Genomic DNA, 25,433 nt, shown 5'->3' with positions numbered 1-25,433 from the left:
TCTTGGACATGGCTGTGTGCAATGGCTGTGGTCACAGCAGCCCTGGGTGATTCTGCATGGCCCTTTGCACATCAATTAAGGGTAGGATGGTGATACTGGGAAGAAATTCTTCCCTGTGAGGGTGGGGAGGCCCTGGCAGAAGTTGCCCAGAGAAGCTGTGGCTGCCCCATCTCTGGAAGTGCCCAAGGCCAGGTTGGACAGGGCTTGGAGCAACCTGGGATAGTGGAAGGTGCCTCTACCTGGGGAAGAATGGGATGATCTTTTAAGTTCCAACCCAAACCATTTTAGTATTCTATAGTGTGATCAGCAAGACCAGGGCAGTCATTCTGCCCCTGTACTCACAACTGGAGAGGCCACACCTCGAGTGCTGTGTCCAGTTCCAGGCCCCTCAATCCAAGAAGGACATTGAGGCACTGGAGTGTGTCCAGAGAAGGGAATGGGGATGAAGAAGGGTCTTGAGCACCAGGAGTGGCTGAGGAAGCTGGTGGGGCTCAGCCTGGAGTAAAGGAGGATCGGAGGGGAGCTTCTTGCTCTCCACAACTCCCTGAGGTGAGGTTGTAGTGAGATGGGGGTCAGGCTCTGCTCCCAGGGACCAACGGGCAGGATGAAAGGAAATGGTCTTAAGCTGTGCCAGGGGAGGGTCAAGTTGGACATCAGGAAGAATTTCTTCATAGAAGGCGCTGTCGGGTATTGGAAGGGGCTGCTCGGGCGGGTGGTGGAGTCACCATCCCTGGAGGTGTTTAAGGAAAGCCTGGACATGGCACTCAGTGCTCTGGTCTGGCTGACACGGTGGTCTTCGGTCAAAGATTAGACTCGATGATACCACAGCTCTTTTCCAACGGGAACGACCTCAGTGTTCTCTGACTCCGCGGACCCGCCACTCCCACCATGGCAGCGCCGCCCTCAAGATGGCGCCGCACCGCGGGCCGCGCCGCGCTCAAGATGGCGGCGCGGGGCGGGCACTGCCGCGGAACCGGGTCATGGCCGCGCCGGAAGAGCCGTGAGGCGGCCGGGCCGGCGGCAGCGAGCCCGGGACGCGGCCGCTGCGAGCGGGGCCCGGCGAGGCGGCGGCGGCGGCGGCTGCGGCGGGACCGTGCGGCTGCCGTCATGTTGCGCTGCGGAGAGGTGAGTCGGGGCTTGTGGGGCTCAGCTCGCCCCCCGCTTCCCCTCCGCACTGGCCCCTCGGGGCGCCGGTAACCGGGGCTGCTGCGGGGCTGAGGGAGCCGGGAGCCCTCAGGGCGGGAGCCGGGCTCGGGGGCAGGGAGGGCGGGGCCGGGACGCCGGAATCGCCCTCGCCGTGTGTCTCCGGGGGGCTCCCAGGGGCTGTGAGGTGGAGCAGCCCCGCTTCCCCTCAGGAGCTGCCCTGGCGTTAGTGCCAGTTTGGGCTGTGGTTTCGCCGTTAAGGTGTGAGTGTGTTGCACAAGAGCTGTGGGTGATGTTGGACTGCAGTGTTGGTGTGTGTCTGTATGTGTAAACAGATATATGTAGCCGTATATATATGTATATGTGCATGGTTATATAACTCTTAAGGTTATTGAAACGGGTGGAGCTTGGAGGAAGGATGTAGAAAGAGATTGCTGTGATATATTTAGGAAAGGCTCATGGACAGTCACTTTTCCAGTTGCAAAGTAAGTGCAATGAATGGAAATGTTAGCCAACGGTGAAAGACCAAGCGAAAGTATCATGGCTTCGTGTGAAGTTTTGCACTACCTCCATATTCTCCTTTTCTTTTTCCTCTTTTTTTTGCCTCCAGGAGGTCATAAGTGAGGAGAGTGAGGAGGAAAGCAATGGAGTCAACTTGATGGAGTTCTCAGATGAGATCCTTCTGCACATCCTCAGCTACGTCCCTTGCACAGACCTGGTCCTGAATGTTAGGAGAACCTGCAGGAAACTTGCAACACTTTGCCTTGACAAGAGTCTAACACATACAGTTCTGCTTCAGAAGGACTATAAGGTGGGGAGAGTAGCTTGCTTCTTCTGTTAGCTGTGAGGACAAATCTGACTTCTGAAAAACAATGCCAAACAGTAGACCTTTCCAATGTGTATGCATAAATAGATTGCTCCTGAACTCTGAAATCAAATACACAATAAGCTGTTTTATAAAAGCATTTATTTTCCAGAATGCTTTGTTAGAACAGCTGTGTGTTCCCTTAGTTATGTAAAATACTGTCAGTGAAAACTTAACTTCTCCATATTTCTGGAAGCTAAAATGAAAGTAAACATGACCTTCCATTTGTAACTGTGGTGGTGTAAAGTTACCATTTTCTCAAAGTATGTTTTCCATGTTGTGCAAAAAAATCTTGTGCATGTTGCTGCTGTCAGGCATGCAGTCAACAAAGCCAGAAATTGTGTGCATCTTATAACAAAAATAAAGCTTGGGAAGGAAGGGTGATATATTCAATGGGAACTGCATCAGCCAGTGCAGGCAAGGGGAAGCCCTTGCTGCTCATTTCCAAAAGAGGAAACCGAAAGAAGAAGAATGGAAACATTCTTCTTTTGAGCTTCTGCACATAGCCAGTTCTGCTGAAATAGCTTTGCTGGTAGAAAATGGAGTTGGTTTTCCCTTCCACTCTCAGCTGCTGAACAGACTATAATGTAGAACGCAGAAGGAAAAGGAAGTGTGATCTTAAGAGTCCAAAGCATGGCAGACTGAGCTGCCAGCAGTGTGATAATTCTTAGGCCGTGCTGCCATCCCCAAACCTTTGGATGAGCCATGTAATCCAAGTGCCAGCCACTCTTATCCCAATCTCCAGCTGGGAAACCGAGACAGTGCCCACCTTTGCTGTATATCTCACTGAATGTGGTTTTGTTTGGGTGCAGGTAAACAAAGACAAAGTGAAGCAGCTGATGAGGGACATTGGAAAGGAGATCTACCAGCTGAACATGGCCGGGTGCTACTGGCTGCCCAGCTCCACTATCGACCACGTAACACGGTGCAAGAACCTGGTCAAGCTGAACCTGTCTGGCTGCCATGTCACCTCTCTCCGCCTCTCCAAGATGCTCTCCACGCTCCAGCACCTGCGCTCCCTGGCCATTGACGTGAACCCGGGGTTTGATGCCAGCCAGCTGAGCAGTGAGTGCAAAGCCACCCTCAGCCGTGTTTTGGAGCTGAAGCAAACCCTTTACACGCCCTCATACGGTGTTGTCCCGTGCTGCACCAGCCTTGAGAAACTGCTGCTTTACTTTGAGATCCTCGATCGCTCGCGGGAGGGGTTTATGCTCTCTGGGCAGCTGATGGTGGGTGAGAGCAATGTGCCCCATTACCAGAACCTCCGCATCTTCTATGCCAGGCTGGCTCCTGGCTACGTCAATCAGGAGGTGGTGAGGCTCTACTTGGCAGTGCTGAGTGATCGGACACCTGAGAACCTCCATGCCTTCCTCATCTCTGCCCCCGGCAGCTTTGCGGAGACGGGAGCCACCAAAAACCTCCTGGACTCCATGGCTCGAAATGTACGTCTGGATGCTTTACAACTGCCCAAAGCCTGGATTAACGGCTCTGGGCTCCTGCAACACTTGAAGTTCAACAACCCTTTCTACTTCAGCTTTAGCCGATGCACCTTATCTGGTGGGCACCTAATCCAGAGGGTCATTAATGGTGGGAAGGATCTTAAAAGCCTGACAAGTTTGAATCTCAGTGGCTGCGTTCACTGTCTGGCCCCGGAGTCCTTGTTTCGGAAAGCGGAAGATGACATTGACAGCAGCATTTTGGAAAGCCTGGTAGTGTCTTGCTGCAACCTGAGACACCTGAACCTGTCTGCAGCTCACCACCACAGTTCTGAAAGCATAGGGAACCACCTGTGCCAGCTCCTGTCCAGGCTAAAGCACCTGCTCTCTTTAGCACTACCAGTTTGCTCCATCACAGATGTTGCTGCAAGTGTGGAGAAGCCTCCCACCACACCTAATGTGGTGCCCCAAACATTTGGAAGGAAAGTTCGGATTGGGATACAGACATATCCAAGGAACTTAGGGGACCAGGCAAATCAGAAGATTGAGTCTTCAGTGTTTTGGGCTCTGATGGGAAGCCTCCGATTTTTGGAAACCTTGGAGATAATTGGGTCCAGTTTCTCCTCAGCCATGCCCCGCAACGAGCCAGCAATTCGGAACTCGTTGCCTCCCTGCGTCCGAGCACAGAGTGTGGGGGATTCAGAGGTGGCTGCCATTAGCCAATTGACTTACCTGCAGAGCCTCACCTTAGCACAGCTGCCAAATATTCTCACAGGCTCTGGGCTCATCAACATCGGGCTGCAGTGCCAGCACCTGCGGACTCTTTCCTTGGCCAACCTGGGCATGATGGGCAAGGTGGTCTATATGCCTGCTCTCATGGACATGCTGAAACACTGCAAGTGTTTGAGAGATCTCAGGTGAGGGCCTGCCCTTGAACATCTCCCATTTTGTTTGTGGATCTCCAGAAATGTGATGTGTGTTTGTTGTGGCTACTGTTAAAAGTGTTCTGGTCCAGAGTAACCTCAATGGCTTGAAAACGGGGTATTTTGCTTCCTGACTTGTGGAGAATGGGAAGGCATCACATGTTGTCCTTGAGGGCTCAGGATATGCCCTTTAGCCAGGGCTTTAGGAGCAAAAAGTGCTGTGACTGCCTTCCTTTTAGATAAGGAAGAGTGTATGCTGCATATTTGGGAGTTAGCAGCTTGTCAGGGCTGGTTAAATACTACGTGCCTTTGCTGACTTTTTGGCTTTGTGTACACGCACATCTCTTAAATTTCCAGGAAGGAAGAGACTCCTACACTGTCCAGATAATGGGGAGTTTTCTTTAGGTTTCCCAATGAGATATTTTTCTGCCTTGGGTTTGTATGAAAATCTCGCCTCTTTATTTTTTTATTTCTTTTCTTTATAATGTACTGAAAACATTCCAGATTTAGAGTTTGTCCTGTTGTTGTTCCTCTCCTGATAGGATTTAAAGGATCCTACCAAAGGTTTGGTCCTAAAGAGTGCAGAGAGGAGCTTCATGGTAGCCGAAATGTGCTTGTGAAGGGAAGCTGTGGTGGTTTCCTTGCATCAGTCCATATGAACACAAATGTTACAACTGTAGAGAGATGGGTTTTTTCCTTTTTTTTTTTTTCCCCCTTAATGAGCCTCTTTCAGTGAAACTGCAGAACCTGTCAGTCCCATTGCCCCCCTTTGCTCACAAACAGGTCCAAAATGCTGTGCAGTTGGGACAGCGAGGTCACAGTTCTGTTACCGTGGCTGAAATCACTGCTTATCACCTGAGGCAGCTGTTTGTGTGCCTGTTCCTGATCCACTGCAATAGTGAAGGGAGCTAGTGGGGCTAAAACAGCTCAGGAAGGTTTGAATTTTCCACCACTTCCCATTTATAACGGCGGAGGAGTGTGCTGGTCTCTCATCCAAGGGATGACAGCTGTTGGGAATTCAGTTGCTCAAGGTCTTGGGTTACATGAATGTCTCTTTAATCTTCAGGAGAGTAAATGGCCATGGAGGAACTGAGGGCTAGGGAAGGAGGTTTGGGTGTGCAGTGTTGCTTTGCTCATCCTAGGCCCTGTAGCTTCCTGAGGCTTTGAAATGGAGGCCAAGAGCGATGGAGATGGGAGGCAGCACAGAGCCCGGAATATGCAGGCTGCAGCAGGGCTGTCTCCTTGTACTACATTTGGGTGGAAGCTGTCACTCTTCTTTTTTGAGTAAAGTCTAAGATTTTATATTGGCTTAAGATGGTTTTAGAAATTAGCACTTCCTCCTGATAATGCAGTTTCCTTTCGATTTGACTAATTCCCGGCTGTTTTCCACCCTTTTTTCCCTTCCTAGCTTTCCAGGCAGAGGAACAAGTTTAAGGGGCTATTCCAAAGAAACATTGCCATCTAGCGAGTGAAGGGCAGCATTGCAGGTGTGGCTGGTGTGTCCCAGAGATTCACCTGGAAACCTGGATCCTGGAGATTCTGTGCTTTTTGTCCTAAATTTACAGTGCCCCAATAATGATGTTGAAAAATTAAAGGTTTCCCATTCTCCTAATATGAATTTTTGCTTATTACCGAAAGTGCTGATATGCTCTTAGGATCTCTTCAGGCAATGCCACCCGACAGCAGTCGCAGACTGAGGCTGAAACAGAATTTATCAATTAACAGGATTAAGTTGCTGAGATACCCCTGCATATTACAAAGCCTATGCAGGGATTATCCAGATCAGGTTGGGCCCGACAGCTTGTTATCACCTAATGGATTAACCTTCTTGGAGCTCTTGGCTTTCCTGACCCAATGACCGAGATTCTCAAGTGCTCTGAAGCCCGGTAGTAAATCTGCACTAAGCAGATGAACTCTCCTGGTGGCATGGGCCCCAAGCAGGTTCAGCTCCCAGCAGGCTGGTTTCTGTGAGGGAATCACCCACTTATGCTGCTGGTTAAAACACAGATCCCTTGTTGGCCAGGTATGGCTTCACCATGTCATTTTGTTGTCCCCCTGGGTCGCTGCGATTGAAGATCCTGTCTCTCTTCCCTGGGCCAGGTGTTTAAGGAAAAGGTTGAGTTGATGGTAGTTGTTCTTCCTGTGGGAGAGCTGTAGCTCTGATCCTTTGCCAGGGCTGGTTGTGGTCACTGTGTTGGCCCCAGTTCTGCATCACTCTTTGTGCACTGTGCGTTTTTCATGCCTACTTCTCCCCAGGCAGTAAACTGAAGATACGACCAGTTTGGGCAGTGTTTGTACACTGGAGGAGAAGGTGCCCAAATCCGCATCACCTGCTTGGTAGATGTCAGGTAGCAGAATCCAGGCTGTGCTTTTAAGACCAGAATGGATCTACTGCTTAGATCCAAGGCTTGTCTTACCCACCATACTTCATGGGAAGCTTGCAAAACTGGGGTTACTCCAGGGTTACTCCCTGGGGGCGCCAGAATTCTGCAGTTTAGGGCCTTTCTGCCTATTTGTGCCCTTGTCCTTCAGGTTTGGAGGCACTTCTTGATCCGTTTGCCAGCCCCCCCGTGAATGTGCTGTGTCTTTCCCTCTTGTCTGAGATCGTCCCAGGCATGAATTGCCCATTGATTTGTTTTTGTTTATTCCTGCAGGCTGGAACAGCCATACTTCTGTGCAGGCGCCCAGTTCTTCCAGGCACTGAGTCACTGCTCCTCTCTCCAGCGGCTTTGCATCGTCTCCCGGAGCGGGACTCTGCAGTCTGACGCAGTGATGTCATTCATGGCCAACTGCCTTGAGGTCATCATGTGCCACATGTTTATGGGAGAATCTCTTACCGTTTGCAAAAATCTCCAGCAGTCCATTGTCCGGAGGTGAGTGCGGAAAGGGGTGGATGTGGGATTTCTGGAGCTTTTGAAGATTTATCTCCATTCCCTTGCTTGCCAAGGTTTATATGGCTTGGAGCTCTTGTTCCAAGGAGCTAATAGGTAATGTGTAACTGTTTGGCACATAAGCCAGCCTCTTACTTTAATGAGAGTGAATCAGTGCAATATTCGAAGGTATTATATGAATTTTTGATTCCATTCCCACCCATGTTCTCTGCGGTTCCGTTGGCCAAGTTGAAGTTCTGGATGCAAAGCTCCATCATAAATCAAATGACACTTTTTGTGTAAACAAAACATCTGCCGACATTTTAAGTACTGAGAGATTTGACCTTGAAGCTTTCCTCCTTTCCCACAAGTGACTAAGATAATTCTCTGTCCTCTAATCACTTGTAAATGTCACTTACTGATAATCCCCTGGCAGCGCAATTCAAAGCCTTTAAAGGGTTGTTGTGAAGGGTTTTTTCTTCGGAGGGTGTGTGAGGGGGGAGAATTGGTACAAAATGCCTTTGCACGTTTGGCAGTTCTTAAATGCATTTTGCTTGGCCCCTTGCAGCGTTCTGAGGCTCACGTGGTGGGAAACGTTTGTGTGTGAGCCGTGAACTGCATTTGAAAAGAGAGCTTTTAATTACGCTTGGCATTTGGAAATCTTCTAATAATGGCAGTCATCTTACAAAATATTTCCCATGCAGCAGACTTTCCATTATTATCTTTTTTTCTAGAAGGCTATTTCCCCGCCTTCAGTCTGTTTTCTTTGTCACCTACTGTTGCTGTGCCCTGTTAAGCTCTAATAAAAATTTCAAATCACACGGCATTATTAGTGCATCCTAAAGGGTGCTCCTCCCTCCCAGCCTTCCTCCAGCTTCAAACTGACTTATTACACTTGGCTTGTTTCCGTGGATCGAATCCAGAGAAGGCTGTGACTATATTAGCTCCCTACCAAACTGCTCCTGAGATTGTTCCTGCCTCTGAAAGCCTCTGTGTCCTTCTGGGATAGGGATTGTTGGAAACAACTGAGTGAATTCCTTGTGATGCGACAAGGATTCTTTGAGTTTGTTTTACACAGGGCTTCATATCTGTAAAAACGTTTCTGGGTTGATTTCAGTTGTGCTTTTGGGATCCTTAGAAAGAGCTAAAAATCCCCAGTTCCTGTTTTTTATTTTCCCTCCCTTCTGAGGTGCCGTTGCAGCACTGCCCAAAATTTTAATGTCCACTTACTGAGCAGAAATACACCATTCTGCAGTCTTTTCTCTCTCTTTTTCTCTGTCATGGACTTGATTCTCACTACATTCTCTACCTCTATAGTCTAAACCCTGGGAACTTTCCAAAGAGCAGCTGATGCCTCGTGGAAATGTTAAAAACTATTTTTATATTTAGCGACAGTTCTGGCTGTCAAACTTATTTTCTTCTTTTGTAATTTATTAATAGAGACGCTTGTATGAAAACAGGGTTTTTTGAATGTTGGGTTTTGGGGGTTTTTTTCTGAAGAGAGCATCTGCTCCCACTGCAAATTCTATACCTGAAGTCATAATCCTCTGTGACATTGTAATTGGTGGCTCTGGAAACGATTTTGATGTCACGTAAGATTATGACTTCAGGAGGAGGATAAGCAGTGGGAGCAGATGCTCTCCTAAGCAACAACGATCCCGTTCTCATGCAACTGTCTCTAGTAATAAAACGGAAGGAACAAAATACAGAAAACGATGTGTAAGCAAAGCCTGGAGTCTTCCACGAGCCATCAGCAAGTCTTTAACCACGTGACTTCTCCAGAGATCCCATTATCATCCTTGCACAAATGTGCCTTGGGATGGGGTCAGGAATTGACTTTCTCTTTACTGCATTTTGTCTGCTACTCCAAGGCAGAGAGATGTGCAGTAAAATCTGTGCGTGAGCTTAAACCTGTGGGTAAGGCTCCAATTCACACAGCATGGCTTCCTCTAAAAGCATGCTGCTGGTGACTCTTTAATCCAAGTTTTACATCAGGCAGCAAGTTGGAAGTTATCTATCCTTGTGCTAGAATGAAATGAGGTGATTGATGCTTTTTTTTTTCCATTTGCTTGGAATGTGTGTGGATGCTTCGTGTGAAACATGGAGAGTGGGTGGGAAGGAGGAGGTGAAAGCAGGGACCTTGAGGCTTTGTTTGCTCCCTTTCTTGAGCTGGGGCAATCGATCCATATTCCTCAGGTCCCACTGAGGGTCAGAGTTCCTGTTTTAGGGCTATGGTGGTGGTGTTTAGGCTGAGAGATGGCTTTGAACAGCAAGATGGGGCCAAAGCAATTCACATTCTCCCAGTGCCTCTGAAAAAGAGAAGAAATGTGAGTGGGAATGGGAAAGACCCAGGGCTGGGCATGTATCAGGAGTTTGCTGCAGAAGGTAGAGCTGAGAGGGCTTGAAAATGTAATGTAGTGCAGGGCAGTACTTTTTCAAGTGCGGATGAACAGTAGCATTTGGGTAACAGAAGAGGCCAGAACCTATCTGGGGAAAACAGACTGGTTTCGGCTGTGGAATTGTACTGGAAGATGGTGAATATACAGGGTGTGGTGATGGGAGCTTGGGAATTAAATCTGCTGCATCACAGCAATGGCTTAAAGCCTGAACTGCTTCTCAAACTCTCCCTTTTTACTGTAAAAGGAGGTTAGTGTTATGTATTTCTGTTCCACTGGCCTGAAAAGAGAGTTGTTCTCATGTCTCTGAGTCTTGTGACAGCTTTGAACCAGGCCCTGTGGTGTCCAGCTTTCTGGTGAGCAGTTTCTGGTTGAAGTTTACTGCTATTTGGGACAAACTAATTCGTGTATTTGAGTCATTAAAAGCCTCTGATTCAGATGTGGCTCTTTTGCAATGAAACACAATAAGCAGAACAGGGCTCATCTGGAGCCTCATCAGCAAACAGGAGGCTTGCAAGGGCAAGGTCTCCTCTGAGCTGTAGAGAAGACTGTAAAGATTGTTTCCCTCTGGGCAGATAAATCATTGCAGTATTTTTCTTTATTCTTTTCCCCTCAGTGTGAACGGGAGGGGTGAGCTCCTTTATGTTTCAGGGAGATACTCCGCACATAAGAAGTGCGTAGTGGTTAGAGTGGGAGATGTGGCTTGAGTGATCCATATTCACTTCCCTGATCTTCCACTGGTTTCACATGTGATGGTGGTCTTGTCTCAGTTTCTGTGTAAATTGACATTTTTTTCCCCATCACATGGTGCTCAGCTGCTGCCACACTTCATGTAGCAGCAGATCCAATGAAAACAATGTTTTCCGTTTTATGCTGGACCCAAACTTTGCTGGAGTGCTCAGCTCCAAGCACGTGTTGTCACTGTTTAAATAACTCCTCTGTTCAAACCACTGAAGCATTAATTCCACAAACACTAAAATACCACAATTTGAGGGCATGTGGTTGTAGGTTCAGGCGTGACCCCAGACCTGCTGCTGTGCCAAGAGGCTTCTTTGCAGAACAGGTAAATCTGCTTCGCCCTTTTGGGCTGAGCTGCTGTGCTGAGATTGTTTCTAAATTCCTGCACAGACCCGTGTGTCCAAAGGCAGGTCCAAGGGGATGAGCCTTTCAGGAGCTTTCCCAAGCTTTTCCACAATGTTATTTTGTGGAAGAGTCAGTAGATGGAGCTGTGACCCATGGAAGGTCTCACCATTTACCAACGGGCTGCACACCAAATAATCGTGTTTATATGCGTGTATGTCTCTGCCCCAAAAATCCTTCGGGCAAGGAATTTGGATGACTTCAGGCTTGCACAGCTACATGGTGTGGGTAGTGGGCACTTCACAAATGTGCAGGAGAAGTTGCTTTCCTGGTGAAGTTCGCCATCAGAAAACAGGCTGGACGAGGGGATGGGAAATGCTTCAGCAAATATCCCCTTGGTTTCAAGGACAGGTTTTTATTTTCCACTGTGTGCCTTTAGAGTTTTGTCGGTTTTAGCTGAAGTGTTTAGATAGCTCCTATCACTGTAGTGATTTCAAGGACTCTACAACACCAGACAATACAAGCCAGTGAAAAGTCCTTGCAAAAACACCTTGGAAAAAGATCAAGAAAGCTACAATAAAATAAAAACAAACAAACGAAAAACCCCCAAAGCAAAACAAAAAACTATCTGAGAACACAGCATCGTTAGGGATTCTTCATGAAGAAGGGGGAAAGTGTCAAGGCGTAGGGGCAAGCTGTGATTTATAGAAATGGAACCCAAGGGAGAAACCGTGGTGCAGCTGGAGTGTGTTTTGGGGTGCTGGGTGGGCAGCTGGGCTCAGCTCTTCACGTCTCCCAAAAGTGCTGTTGTAAATTCCTGGAGTCTGGGAGCTGTTAGGAGGTGGTGCAGAGGGCTGGGGCTGCCTGGGCTCATGGAGCAGCATCCCCCCAGCGTGTAGGGTCAGAGTGAGGACATGGCAGTTCCCTCCTAAGCTCTCTGCCCCTGTTCCCCAGCCACACTGGTACCTCTCTCCAGCAAATGGCTTTGCAAAGCACCTGAGCAACTCAGCACTGGTGAGGCCCCACCTCCAATCCTGGGTTCACTTCCAGGCCCATCACTTAAAGAAGGACACTGAGGGGTTGGAGTTTGTCCAGAGAAGGGAACAGAGCTGGGGAAGGGTCTGGAGCACAAGTCCATGAGGAGAAGTTGAGGGAGCTGAGCGTGTTTAGCCTGGAGTAAAAGAGGCTCGGGGGAACCTTCTGGCTCTCCACAACTCCCTGACAGGAGGGTGCAGCCAGGGGGATATTGGGCTCTGCTCTCAGGGAACAAGGGGCAGGACAAGAGGAAATGGCCTCAAGTTGTGCCAGGGAAGGTTTAGGTTGGATATTAGGAATGATTTCTTCACCAAAGGGTTGTCAAGCATTGGCACAGTCTGCCCAGGGCCGTGCTGGAGTCTCCATCCCTGGAGGGATTTAAAAGCCATGAGGATGTGGCACTTGGGGACATGGGTCAGTGGTGACCGTGGCAGTGCTGTGGGAATGGTTGGGCTTGGTCTTAGGGGGCTTTTCCACCCTAAACAATTCCGTGATTCTGTGACTCAGGTCACTCTTAGATTAACCAGTGCTGGAAAGTGCAGAGAATTTTTCTCATTTAGGACAATCTCACTGTTCTGGGGATCTAAACTCAGAGAAACACAAACTTACCCTGCCTTGTGCCCATATCAGGTATGAGCACTGCTTGGTTTGAAGTGACTTTCATTATAAGGTTCCTGCCACTTTCTAGGAAGAGCTTTCAGTCTGAATTAGATCCTCCTGTTCAGTCTTCTGCAGCATTACCTAAATTTCCCCATGCTTGTTATTGTCCTTTTTTAATGTGAAACTCTTGGCTGGATCTTCCCTTTTTCTTAAACTGCTGATTCCAGTGGCCCTGTGTGGCTGTGAGAGCTGTGAGCTTGCAGAAGGGATGAAGCAGCCTCCTGGGATTTAGTTGCAGAAACAGGGCTTCCAGGTGGGACCACAAGGCTGAAAATGAGTATTTGGAAAGTGCTGAGCGAGCCAGTCCCTCTCCTGGCATTTAGCACAGGACTGAGCTATCACAGATGAATTTTTGCTCACCCCAGGACTAAATATTCCCCCTTGCCCTGGATATCCCTGAAACGTTCTGCTTGCCTGGATTCTCATTGTGGTCTCAGCCTCAGAAAATCCCTTCTGGGGCTCTCTTCTACTGTTAGAGGGGGTGGAGGGGGCTGGAGGGGCAGTAGGTGACTGTAAGATCATCTTTGAATTCAGCCGAGTCCTGCAGTGTCACTCCCACGCTGTCCACCCGACTGCTGCAGTCCTATTGACACTGCAAAAAGCTGCTGTGAGCACCTAGGGCTTATTCAAGATTTTCAAGCTGGTTTTACATCCCTTCAGCACCTTCTCTTCCTTGTGACCTTGAAGAAGTCCCTGTCTGTACACTGCTGGCTTTCCTGGTCCCAGAGCTGCCGGCAGTGGCTGCTGATCCCACCCCACCAGCCCCATCGTGCTGAGGGCTCTGGCCCTGCACAAGTGGGATTGCAGAGGACTTAATGTATCACCAGGCTGGTGTAGTGAATCATTAGCATCCTGCTCAAGCTTTCATTGTCTGTTTCATTTCCTGCTCTTGGAAACCCCTGAATCATTCTGTCACAGACTGAATAACAAACTGCATCCTTGTCGGCTTGCGTTGCCCAAGGATTCCTTGGCGGGCTTGTCGAAGGTTGAATGCATGAGGTGTGGCCCAGACACCTTTGCTTCCACCAGGGATGTTGTTTATGGGTGGGTTTAAATACTTTACAAGCCAGCAGGGCTTGTGGGACCATCCCCAGTTTTCCATATTAATTTATCTTCTTTTGGGGGTACTCACAAACCCCCTTCTTTAAATGCATTCCTGTGGCTGACCCAAATGGCTCGTTCTAACTGCCAGCTCATGTGTTTTGAAAGGAATTCAGTTCTGAAACCTTCCTCAGCGGGCCGATTGGTTTGTGCATGAAATAACTTTCAAGGATTGTCCTCTCTCTCTTGGCTGAGAAATAATATTGGAATAGCACTGTCGTGCTTTCTCTTCATGAGGGTGTAAAAGGCTGAACGGAAGCATTAACTGCAGCTTTAAAGCATTTCCATAGTAAAATAAATCTAATTGAGCAGTTATTGCAGTAGCTTTTTAATTTGTGGAAGAGATTAGGAAATAACTTTCAGCTTGCTCTGGCAGAGCACTCCCCTAGGACGTGTCCTGGGCGCTCTGGCATCGCTCTTTGGGTTCTTATTCCCTCCCCCTCTAATTGTCCGGTCACATTTGAGTGATGCAGAGTTCAGCTGGCAAAATAATGTAGGAACCTCAGTCTGCAGGCGTGTTTGATACAAACCTCAGTTCACAGGAGAAGTAGCAGAGTGCCATTCATGCCTTACAGGGAAACCACAGCAGAGAGATGTAATTTGCCTCGGCTCAGGATGAGTCTGATGTGTTATTGCTGCTTCCCTGTGGCTCAATGCAGTGGCAGAGGAAGAAGCTGCGTTGAAGATAATGGGAGGGTTGGCAATGATGTGTGTGAGTGATTTTCAGAGTCCCATCTACACCCCTTGGTCTCAGGTTGGAGACTGTAGTGATGGGACTTAGTGTGGGAAAATCAGCAGCTTTGGGAGAATGTTGGTTTGTCCATATAGACATGAAGGGATGGAAGACACCCCTAAAGGAAAACACTTTATAGCAAAAATATCTCATTGTTTGGAGTTAAGAGCAGCCAGAGGAATCTGAACAGCTTTCCTTGGGAACTTTTCAAGTCCGTTTCTGAGGTTTGGAAACGAAGTCTGCTCAGCCCTGGCATTCTGGCAGGGCTGGAAGAGAGAGTGGCACTAAAGAATGGATCTGCTTTAGAGTCGGTGTGGGGAAGCTTTGGATCCCCCTGAGAGGCTTCTGAAAGATGAGTGGGAGGCAAAGGTTCTCCCTGCTCCCAGGGGAAGGGGCCTGGGAGAATCCCACCTGCAGTTTCTTTGGCGAGGCCAAATCTTCTTTGGAAGGTGCTCTGGAGAAGCTTCTTTGGCAGTCACTGTAAGCAAGGAGAGCTTTGCAGCTCCCTGGTACTGAGGTCAGGGCACGGCCAGTGAAACAAATCTTAAGTGTTTGCCTGGCCTTCCCTGAGAAGATGAGAAAAGTGTGTGTGTGTGTTGGGTCATGCTGCTGCCTGCTGCTCCAGCTTGTCCTGGCACTTCCTCCGTTCCACCGTGCCGTGCTTCAGGAAGGGAGTTTCCAGGCTGGCTCAGGTATGCTGGCTGAAGCTTTCAAGACAGATGCCACACTTGAACTTCAAGGTGTGAGCAAGTCATCCAGTGAAAACAGGCTGTGCCTGGCAGAGGATTAACAGGGCTTTGTGCATGTAGGCGGGAGAGCTGCATACCGGATAAAAAGTGAGTTGGTCTGAAACTTCTGCTCTTGAGAAACTTGCAGCTCTCCAAAAACAGCTTCATCAGCCTGTGGGGAAGGTTAAAACATAGAGGGGAGAAGGTGTGTGACTGCAGCAGAGACTGATTTGCATTTGTAAAAGTTGTGCCTACCAGAGTCCACATCTGCTCTGTCCCCGCTGTGCTCTGTTCCCCCAAATCAAACTTCTCGTTTCCTTCCTTCCTCTCCTTCTCTAGAGCTTCTTTTTCCATGAGCTCAGCTGGGTTTGTGGAGGTCAGAGATCTGCCCTTGATCCACTCCTGATACACTGTATTTCCTCACTTTATCTGCTGTGTGCTGCTTTTGTTGGCAGTGCTTAATTATCCCACCTTGCGTGCCCTCGGTCCTGCTTGCCAGCTTCTGTGAAGTGGGATGTGCTGAAATGTCTGATTGGCTTAGGGCTTTCCTTGGGTTTCTCTGGAAATCTCAAGGGGGAAGTACATTCTTCAGCCCCAAATACTGCCTTATCCTTTCCTTACAAGTAAAGAAGGTAAGTTTGAGCAGCACCTAGTGCAGAGAGCTGTCACCTTCCAGGGTCTGTGGTGCAGAGGGTTTCAGGGCGGGTATAATCCATCCTTCCAGGCTGGCTGGTGAGATTCCCTATGGCTTTGGGCTACCCTTTGGATCTATCAGCAGGTGGAATCTCCTGGGGACTCACTGTCCTCTCTGGAGAGGCATGTCAATGTTTGCCAGGAGATAACTGCATTCCTGGGAGGGACTCTTTCGTCTTGCTAAAATCGAGGAAATCTGATCAAAGTGCAGCCTTGCTTTAGACTTTTTCTCTTTCTTTTTGACTTTGTCCCTGACCTACATATTGGATGCTGCCACAGTGGTTGGAAGTAATTGAGAGCATAGTGTTAGGCTATTTACCAAGCTGTTCACTTGAAAATAACCTTACTGTGTCCAGTCCACACCTGTTCTGGGATAATGCTGGAGACAAATAGCAAAGCATCCTTAACCCTTTCATCCACATACAACCAGTTCAAGATTTAAGAGCAGAGAGATGCTGTACCTCTGCTGATGCCAGGAGGAATTTTTGACACAGGGTGTGCTTCACCGTTCTTTTCCCAGCTCCATGGATGATTCCAACCAGCTGCTGAGGCCAGGTCTGCTCTGTGTCCACATCCACATGAGGACACTTCAGAAACCTTGTGGAAATTCCCGCTGGGTGGTTGTTGGTTTGGTGTTGATGCTGCTGGACCAGCGGTTATGCTGGAAAATATAAGTGGGGGGGGAGGTGTTTTCTTTGTTATCCCAGTGGTTGTTTCTGATTAAAGGATCTGTTTTGAAGGGGCTGCTAGTCAGTTGCCTAGAAAACTTGCTTTCATTTAATTAATCATGATGAGTTTAGTCTGGAGGTTTTGTAGGAGAGAGCAGGCAAGCATATCCTTGGCTTTTCTCCCTTGGAGAAAAAAAAAAAAAAAAAAGCAGGGCTTCATGTCTGAAACTGCAGCTCTTTTGTCTCCCCAGGTCAACATCCTTCTCTGTCCTTCGGGTTTTAATTTTACAAGCCATGCGTTTGCAGAGGTGGATGGAGTTTGAAGTCCATCCAGGTGTGGAATGAGGAAAGAACCCTCAAGAAGATTACAGGAGCTGTTCTGCAACTCATTAACTCACTCTCTTCCCCTTCTTGTTATCTCCTCCCCATGCCTGGGGCCTTTCGAACTAGTGCTCTAAGTGCCTCTCACTTAATCTAGCCCACCTGGACAGGTGTATGAAGAAAGGAATTGCCTTCCGGGGAAGGACTAAAGGAGCATAGATTGCAGAGGGAGGCTGCTTTTGGGAACTGCTAATCCCAGTTTAACATTATGACAGCTGCTCGTTAAAATCAGGGTGTTTTTAACAGGCAGTTAAAGGAGAGGCTTTGCACGCACATTTAGCTGAGAATAATAGTGAACCATGTGCATTTGATTTTTTTTTTTTTTCTTAAATCACGCAAATTGTACATGGAAAGAATTCTCCGGCGTCAACTTGCTGGGGTATGGAATTTACAAGGTTTGCAGTAACATACAGTTTCCTGTTGGGGGGGGGGAGAAAATTACAAAGGTTTCTTTTTTTTCTCTTATTTTAAGATCAAGTTCAAGCCCCTGGTATAAAACCAGCCTCCTTAGGAGGGACACTTACTGCGTCGGGGTTTTTCACTTGTCTCGGTGGCAGTTCATCATGTAAACTTGTCTGGGTTCTTGTTTTTATAGCTACATGTAAAGGCTGCTTATAAACTACAATTTTGTACATGGTGAGGAGGCAGCACTCAGGTCCAGTTTGGGAGAGTCTATATACAAAGAAGGAAGCAGAGGTTTCTTTCCCGTGGGGAAATGGCAGTTTCTTCCTTGCTGAACTTGAGTAAACTTGGTCGATTAACATGATTTTCTCTGCAGGACTGTGGTGTTGGATAAGAAACATGAAGAGCTGAGGCAGAGCAGGGACTATCAAAGAGACATTTGACTGTATTTTATGTGATTTCACTGCAGACTTTACCAGCTGCCTCCCAGATCAGCAGTTATTTGCTGGTTGATTTCTTGAGGGCAGTGCTGTGGAAGTAAGAAGCTGCACAGCTCTGACACAAGTCCCCATATCCACTCGAGGAGCCGTGTCCTTTTCTGCCAGCCCTTAGGCGTGAAGCATGAAGGGCAGGTCTGTGATGCAGAGAGATATAAAATTGCCCCAGGTAGTTCTGTTGCTGGAAATTCTTATTCCTGCAGCTACTTAGGTTCAGGCAAATTAATTCAAACCACCAAAGCTGAGCAGCTAGCCTGGGAATGGAAGTTTCTCTGCTATGTTTTTGGCAGCTCTACTCCAAATCATTTGTGGTTGGGAATGTCCTTTCTGTCTCCCAGGAAGTGCCAGTCTCTTGTGTTCCTTTCTTCAGTTGGCTGTATTGCTATCTGGGATTTTCATGCGTGTTTCCAGCAGATGGATCTCCAGCCATTCCCTCTCTGACAGAAATCTGGCCATTTCAGAGCTAGAGATGAGCTGGGAATCTTCCAGTCACACACCTGTCTAAGTTTGTTGAGCAGTGAGCTTCTCTTTGGACCCAACACAGCCTGGTTCAGCCTCCAGGGACTGGTGCTGCCAGCGTGACTCTGCCTCCTTGAGAGGTCCTTGTCACACCTTCGAAGGAAATGTGTTGGTGGCAAAGGACTAAGAGTCACAAATCTTTTTCATCTTAAGGGTAATTATGTTACAGTTTTACCCCCCCCCCAGCTGTAAAAGACTGAACTCCTGTTATACTGCACTGAGTAATACTATTTCTCTTCCTCACAGGTTGCTGTCATGTAGAGCGCTTGCTGGTGGGCACTTGGGCTTTTTCTGTACGGTTCTTTCTACATGGTTTAATGGCTTTAACTTTTGCAAATCTCTTCCTTTGCTCTGCAGCCTGGATTAAAAAGAAGGCTGCAGTGTGTGAGTGTGAGCACACTTAAATGCTTATCTGCACATCTGAGCTTTCTAAACTTGCCTATGCTCTAATTGCAGAGTGTAGACTCTGCATGCAGAACAACCCAGCCTGAAGTGATAATCCCAGGCTCAGCCCTGAGGGAATGCCTGACACTGCTCTGGCCTGATTTTCCTAATGGGTCTGCAACTTACCTCTAGTTTGCAGGTGGTTTAAATTGTTATGGCTGAGCACCTTGCCCAGCTTGGGCCAAGCTCTTGGGATCTCTGTGCGCGTCTTGATTTATTTTTTATTAATTTTTTTAAAATGTCTTCCTCCCCCCCGATTTTAGGTGTAATTTGGGCTTGTGCCAGCTTAGCAGAACTCACTGCAAAGGGGTGCAAACCCAGCCTGAACTCCCTGCTGACAGAGAGCGGGAAGACCTGGAGTTCCAGCTGCCCCTCCTGCCTCCTCTGAACAACCCTTCCTTGCCCCCATCCTGCATGATCGATACCCAGGCCATCCCCTTCCCTTGCACTGGAGAATTGGTATTTTTCCTTGGCTAATAACCTGTATCTGATTTAGTTTCCAGGCAGAACGCCCTGCATTAAATGTCGTCATTTTCCCTCTGCTTCACGAGGACTTGACAGAGGTCATCAGAGATGTCCCCATGCGGCACTTGGATGAAATTACCTTGTTTAAAAGCAGAGTGGCTGAGGAACCTCCCAATTTGTGGTGGTGACTGTCACAGCATGGAAAGGACAAGTCAGCGTGAACCCATGGAGTAGCTTCTTGCTGGCCTGGATTGCCCATCCTTGGCTCCTAGCCACCTCACTGGATGCTGTACAATCACTTTAACCAGGTGCAGTTGCAAAATAAAAAAAGCTGGTTCTTTGCAATGGGGAAACATCTACTGGATATTGCTTGCATCTGAAAATCCTGTCTCAAAGGCTTGTGGAATATGATGAGTATTTCCTTGTGGTTAATATGAATTGTTTTGTTATTTTACTGAAGTTAAAGGTAAGAGAAACTGACTTAATGATGCTCTTTCCCCTGTGTCCCCTGGTGTCTGTCCCAAGGGCCCCTGTGTATGTTGGCAGTGTGCTTTGTGGTATTGGTGGAAATCATTCTTTGCTTCGGTCTGTTTTTGGCAAAGTAGAAAGCCTAGGCCAGCTCAGAGGCACAAAAATGTGTTGCTCGATTGAAGTGCATCACATCTTTTCTATGTTACAGGTAGGCATTTGTAGTCACAGTCGTGCAGTCACAGATATTTAAAGGGTTGGGGGTTTTTTTTGATTGAGAAGTACCACAAGGACTCTTTTTTTTTTTTTTTGGATAACAAATTAAGGTCATTAACACCTTGACCATGGTATGTTCCTGCTGGTGCTGTTTCCATTGGTCTGGTGGAAGAAGTTCTCAGCTCTCTTGGAAATCCTTGTCCTAGGGTAGATGGTGCCTACAGTGAATAAGTTGAGGCTCAGACCTGATTTATATGCAGTCTGTCTTGCAGTGTAGATAGGAATGTAGTGTTCCAGTTCTGTCCTTATATCCCATGCCTTGAGTTCATGCTAATTTTAGAGATGTTATGAAGTATTTTCACAGTGTGATTTCAGTCAGCTTCTCTGCTCCACAGAACTTCCTCAGGCATCAGTAGTGGTCTGGATCACTTTCATATTGCCTTATTTACTGAGCACTTTTAAAAGCATCAGACAGCTGTACCAAAAGCCAAGTTACAAGTTCCTGGAGCTACATTTCTGGGTGGCAGAGTTTTACTTGGTAGCGCACCAGGTGTGTCTTCTGCAAAGCAGCTGCTGACCAGAGCTGTCGAACTTCACCCAAATCCCGAATGTGTTGAGCTCTGCTTTTCTGGGGAGGCCCAGAGTCATCCAAAGATGATGTGCCCATCTCCTTGTCAGCATTTTCTACACAAGATGCCATCTTCCCAAATGCTCTTCTGCCCTCAGTGTTCATAGAAAGCCTGGTCTGATGGGATAGATTTGAGAACAGAATGCATCTCTCAGCTTTGGAGGACTTTCTGTCCTTACTTTCCGATCAGCCACATGTGAGCCTGCCTGGAATTCTGTCCCACCGGTGTAAGTCTTGAGCCAGGCTGTGATAACCCTTGTGCTCAGAGCGGTTACAGTAAAGAGCAGGTAAGTGTTAGGCTCTGCTAGCACAGGTCTGTGCCTTGCTGAGACCAATCCCTGGTGGTTTGCTGTCTTTCCCATGTCTCCTTCCCTTCCCTTCCCTTCTCAGGACAGGGAGCCAGCACAGCCTTGGAATGCAGCTGGCAGCAGGATGGTGAGGCTAGCTCGTGCTCTTCCAGGAATGCTGCAGCTGAGTTCTGAGCACTCGCCGAGTGTTTGAGGCTCTGCCTCAGTTTTGGCTCCAAGCCAGGTGAGTGTGAGGAGCTGGTTCCCTGCTCCTGCCACTGTTTTCCCTCCCACTCCCCATGAGGTCATTCTTTCTACCTCTTGTCTTGTTACTCACTTGTTTGAATCGCCCTCTCTTCTCTCCTCCTCCCTCACTTCAGCGCATCAGATGTGCTTTCTGGCAGGAGCAGGAGCTGTTGCTCTGTCCAGTTCAGGACAATTCAGCTCTGCCTGGTTTTTGTCCGTGTTTCTTTCCTAGGATAACTAGTGAGGATGAGGCAGAGGGTGTTTGCAGAGCTGCTTTCTCCTCCTTATTTGAAGCATTGGCAAAGTTGCTTTGTCCTGCTTGTACTTCTGGCCTCAGGGCAGAGGGAAGGCTGAGGGTGTGGAGGCAGCTCTCTGATGCCTTAGGGGACCTGTTTAGTCCTGTGAGGGAACGCTGATGCTTGGTATGAGTGAGGGTATTCCCACCCTCAGCAGGGATTTCCCCTCCATAAACACTCTGTGGCATCAGCAAGAGCTTGGCAGTGCTGCCAACTCACCTCTTCCTATTCCTCCGGAAAACCTGGATTGGGGGACGGTTGTGTGCAGAAACCAGCTGTTGCTTGATTGTGGTGTTAAACCTTTGCTCTTGGGGTTGCAGTCACCTGATGGAACATGCTGTACACTTGGCTTGGCACATCCATATCCACCTGCCTCGTGTCCTGCTGGATGGGAGCAGCAGCCAGGGATGTTTTACAGCGCCGTCATTCTGTTGCCAGGGATATGATGTTCAGGCATCTGTATTCATGCAAGTGGGTCACAAGTCCTGATGATGCTACCAGTTACATCCAGGGCTAGGAAAGGTCACCCACAGGTGATAAAGGTAGCATCCCAAATAATGATAAAGACCTAAAAATCTCCTTCCACCCCCAGCTCCCCAGCTCTGGGCCAGTGCTTGATGTCTCTACTACAAATCCTCTTATGGTGAGTGAGAATTTCCGCTGCTTTTGCACTCCAGGCAGGATTCACCAGATGTTAATAATGTGCTTATTTTCTCTAAGTGCTATTTTGGCATCGGTGTTAATTACAATTTATATTCTGCAACATTTACACTGAGAAAAGAACCCACCCTAATAGTCCCCAATTGGCAGAGCTGGGCTATTAAACACAGCTCCATATGTTCTGAGCGGAGCAGTGGATGGGACTCGGAGCCCACTCAGCGCTCAGGCTCGGGCAGGCAGCTGTAGAGGAGGAGAGCGGAGCAGGGAGAGGGGTGTTCTGCTCCTGGATTTTATTTAATATGAAATCCCCCCTCCCTCTGTCCCCTTATCTCCAGAAATCTCCCTCCCGCTATCTGTGAGCATCTAACGAGGTGATCTCTGAGCCTGCTGATGCTGCTGTCCATAGTGTAAAACAAATGAATTCAATTCCAGAAGGTGCCCTTCTCACGGGGAGTGCCTCTGCAGGATCCCAGTCCCTGCTGGCGTATTCCTTGCTGCCTTCCAAAGCAGATCTCCAATCTTTGGGAACTGCAGCAGAAATCTTTGCTTTGACCACCACCAAGGTGTCTGTGGTTCTGTGGAAGAAGGATATTCTGGGACAGGTGCTGGTTTTGTGTAAAACTCGACATTGTTCACTGCTCTGCTCATGTCCTAAGTCTTGTTTGGCAAAGTGGCACTTGGTTCCTGCAGGCTGGGAGGGTCTGGAGTGACCCTGGTGTGGGGAATTCGGGCAGGCTAAGCCGTCTGTGTTCCCATAGGTTTCTCAGGAGTGTAGGTTAAAGGATTGCTTCCTCAGCTGTTTGCAAAGCTGATTTCATGGTGTCTTTAGGAAATGGCAGCGTATCCACTGCTCTGTTTGGAGAAGGGGCTGTGTGGTAATTGTCTCTCCTTCAGGAGGGCTCTGACTGTGGTCGCTTGTTTGTCAGGGAGAAGGAGAAGATGGGAGTGAGAGGAGGCAGGGCAGGATGCAGTCATGGATCTCACTCTGGAAGCCAGACACACCTCATGAGGCTTGGCCTGTTTCCTAACTTATGGAGGGAGAGGAGACTCCCTGGATGCTGAATATTCCCCTCCAGGTGAGGTGTGCTCCCTGGGGAGCAGAGGGCAGACCTGGGACTGGTGTGGGCTGAGAGCAGCAGAGCCACAACCCCACTCACTCTAATTCCCATCACTGCCTCCTCCTTTGCCAGGCGTGTGGGATCCCGGGGAGCAGAGCAGGACCTGTCCCCTCACGTTAATGTTCAGAGCTGTGACAGTCCTGGGACGATGGACAGGTGTGTGGGACCATCCATGTGAGGTGCTGGGTGCTTTCTCCCAGCTTTTTTAGGATAGGTCCATAGAAATGTGGGACTTCCCCACTGGTGGAATGAACCAGTGCAGAAGGGTTGTTTCACTTGACTAACGGAGATGCAATTCCCTCTTGGCTGGTTCCAGCAGAGTGTCCAGCCAAAGCTGGGAGAGCAGGGAGAGCAGTGCAGGAGCTGTGCTGGGTGTTGCAGAGCCCAGTCTCCTTCCACTGCAGCTCTCCTGCCTCTTTGAGATGCGCAGGCAGCCGGGGTACTCCAGCCAGAGAATCATTTCCATAGAAACCAATTGGGATGTTGTACGGGGAATAATGATTAATAGTGGAGGGATGTTGCCTCAGGCCCTTTTCATTTTTTAGGGGGCAGTGAGAGACAAACTGGGGCACAGGTAGGGGGACAGGCAGACTTGAAAACTAATGGGAACCATCTCTTCCATTAATTTCCAGGGCAGCTTCCCCTCTTCTCCTCCTACCCAGCCCCCCACTGCTGCTCCCAGCTTTCGTCAAATTTTCAAAATGGCTAACCTGGTTAGAAATAATCATAATAATAAAAAAGGATGGATGAGGTCTGACTACTAACATTGTTGCTGTTAGCAGCAGGATTTCAGCCATAAAACGTGAAGCAGGGGAGGCATTGACCTTTCCGCTGTTTAAAATGAATGGAGACATCAATATCTATTGTTTTGTGGCATTGACCTCTGATGCTCTCGGTTCGCCCTCCCCTTTCTTTTTTTTTAATTCCCCCCTGACACTCGAGGAAAGGGGTCAGTCTGTACCATCTATTGATCCTGATCTTACTTGGTGATAGGGAAATAATTAGAATTTTAAAGATCTCTGCTGCACGCTGGTGAAATACATACACAGAGGCACAGGCTAAGCCCCCGCTTGCCATGTTGTGTTCTCCCCCCTTCCTTGCAGAGATCCAAAGCTCTGAGATCTGAAGGAAGGCAGACCCATATAGGTTTAATCATGATGGGGGTTTTATTTCAGTTTTTTAAATGGTAAAGTGTAACGTTTTATGTTAATGTTGTCGGAGCCTGGCTGCCTGGTGCCTTGTTTTATTTATTCTTTTAAGTAGCCCCTTCTTTTGTGAACTTCATCTATGTACAGAGAATGTGAAATCAGGCATTGCTAATTAGCTGTATGACAATTAAGTAATGTAGCACAAAACCATTAGGACACTGGATTTGTTTTTGAAGTTTGTCCTTTGAAGTGGAAGCTGCAACTCCCTGCCCAAGGCTGCTGGGGAAAATGTTTTTCTATCAAAACTTTCTTTGAAAATAAAATGTCAGTGTAAGAGTCCCTATTTCTGTCGTCTCTCCCTCTAAACAGCAAGTGGAAATTGTTTCTCCTTGTAAAAACTGCTGGCATTGATAGAAAGGGGAATTCAGGAAAGCATTAAATGGGCAGTTGGTCTCCAAACACCCTCAGTTCTGGTAGAGATGTTACCAAAAATGCTTGTTTAGCTCTTTGAAAGGGAATGGTGCCGTGTTGGGAGAGAAGACCCAGCTTACAACCCTGGAGATGGCAAAGGGAGGTGGCCCTAGTACTGGGGGTTCATCTCTGACACCCCAAGTGCCATCAGGGTGACATCCTGGTCACAAATCCCTACAGGCTCCTGGGTTCGGGCTCCTCCGTCCGTGCGCTCGTTTGACACTTGTGTTTGCATCTGGCCCTTTGTCCTCGTAGTGAGTCGAATTCTGAATGTGCAACTTTCATGTACGCTGGTGGCATGTAAAACTTCAAATAAAGAGTGAAACATTTGGAACCAGCTCTGTCTCCTTGACTCCTGCTTCCTATTTCCCTATCAGTGTGGAGCCCAAAGCCACCTTCTCAGGAGGAACACTTGGAATTGTCAGGTGAGGTATGTGTGGGCAGGGCTGTGCCTGCGTGCAGCCCCAGTCTGCACTGGGAGTGCTGGGATGAGAACTTTTGGGGTTACAGCCCTGTTCTCTCATGTCTGAGGTTTGGGGATGCTGTTCTGTGGTGTTTGGGGCTGTGGGCTCAGCTAAAGAAGGAGCTACTTTGTGTTTAGGAAATGCTTCTTCTCCTTGGATCTCTGAGCATCACTGCTGAGCTGTGCTGCTGTGGGACAGAACATTCAGTGCCAGGTTGGATGGGGATTGGAGCAGCCTGGTCTAGTGGAAGGTTCCCTGCCCATGGCAGCAGGGTTGGAATGAGATGATCTTTGAGGTTCTTTCCAACCCAAACTGTTCTGGGATTCTGTAACCATTATGCCTGGGTAAGTGACTTTTGGTGACTCGAGGAAGGTCCATTTCTCTGAACAACC

General features: G+C 48.3%; 1 protein-coding gene across 1 annotated transcript; it reads left to right on the top strand.

The window, feature by feature from the left end:
- Nucleotides 1-1,046: 1,046 nt before the first annotated feature.
- On the top strand, nucleotides 1,047-24,914 carry FBXL18 (F-box and leucine rich repeat protein 18). The gene is made up of 5 exons (XM_039560326.1): nucleotides 1,047-1,125; nucleotides 1,754-1,954; nucleotides 2,821-4,361; nucleotides 7,022-7,240; nucleotides 19,071-24,914. The coding sequence occupies exons 1-5, from the start codon at nucleotides 1,108-1,110 to the stop codon at nucleotides 19,225-19,227; spliced, it is 2,136 nt and encodes a 711-aa protein (XP_039416260.1). The 5' UTR covers nucleotides 1,047-1,107; the 3' UTR covers nucleotides 19,228-24,914.
- The last annotated feature ends 519 nt before the right edge of the window (nucleotides 24,915-25,433 follow it).

The sequence above is a fragment of the Corvus cornix genome, chromosome 14 (genome assembly GCF_000738735.6).
Source record: "Corvus cornix cornix isolate S_Up_H32 chromosome 14, ASM73873v5, whole genome shotgun sequence".
Taxonomy (NCBI): Eukaryota; Metazoa; Chordata; class Aves; order Passeriformes; family Corvidae; genus Corvus; species Corvus cornix.
Note: the sequence above shows the minus strand (reverse complement) of the source record. Positions and strands in the feature narration are given on the sequence as shown.

Coding starts and splice junctions, on each gene's coding strand:
- FBXL18 (XM_039560326.1), top strand. Junction 1,955..2,820: donor TGCTTCAGAAGGACTATAAG/GTGGGGAGAGTA, acceptor GTTTGGGTGCAG/GTAAACAAAGACAAAGTGAA. Junction 7,241..19,070: donor CAGCAGTCCATTGTCCGGAG/GTGAGTGCGGAA, acceptor TATCTGATTTAG/TTTCCAGGCAGAACGCCCTG.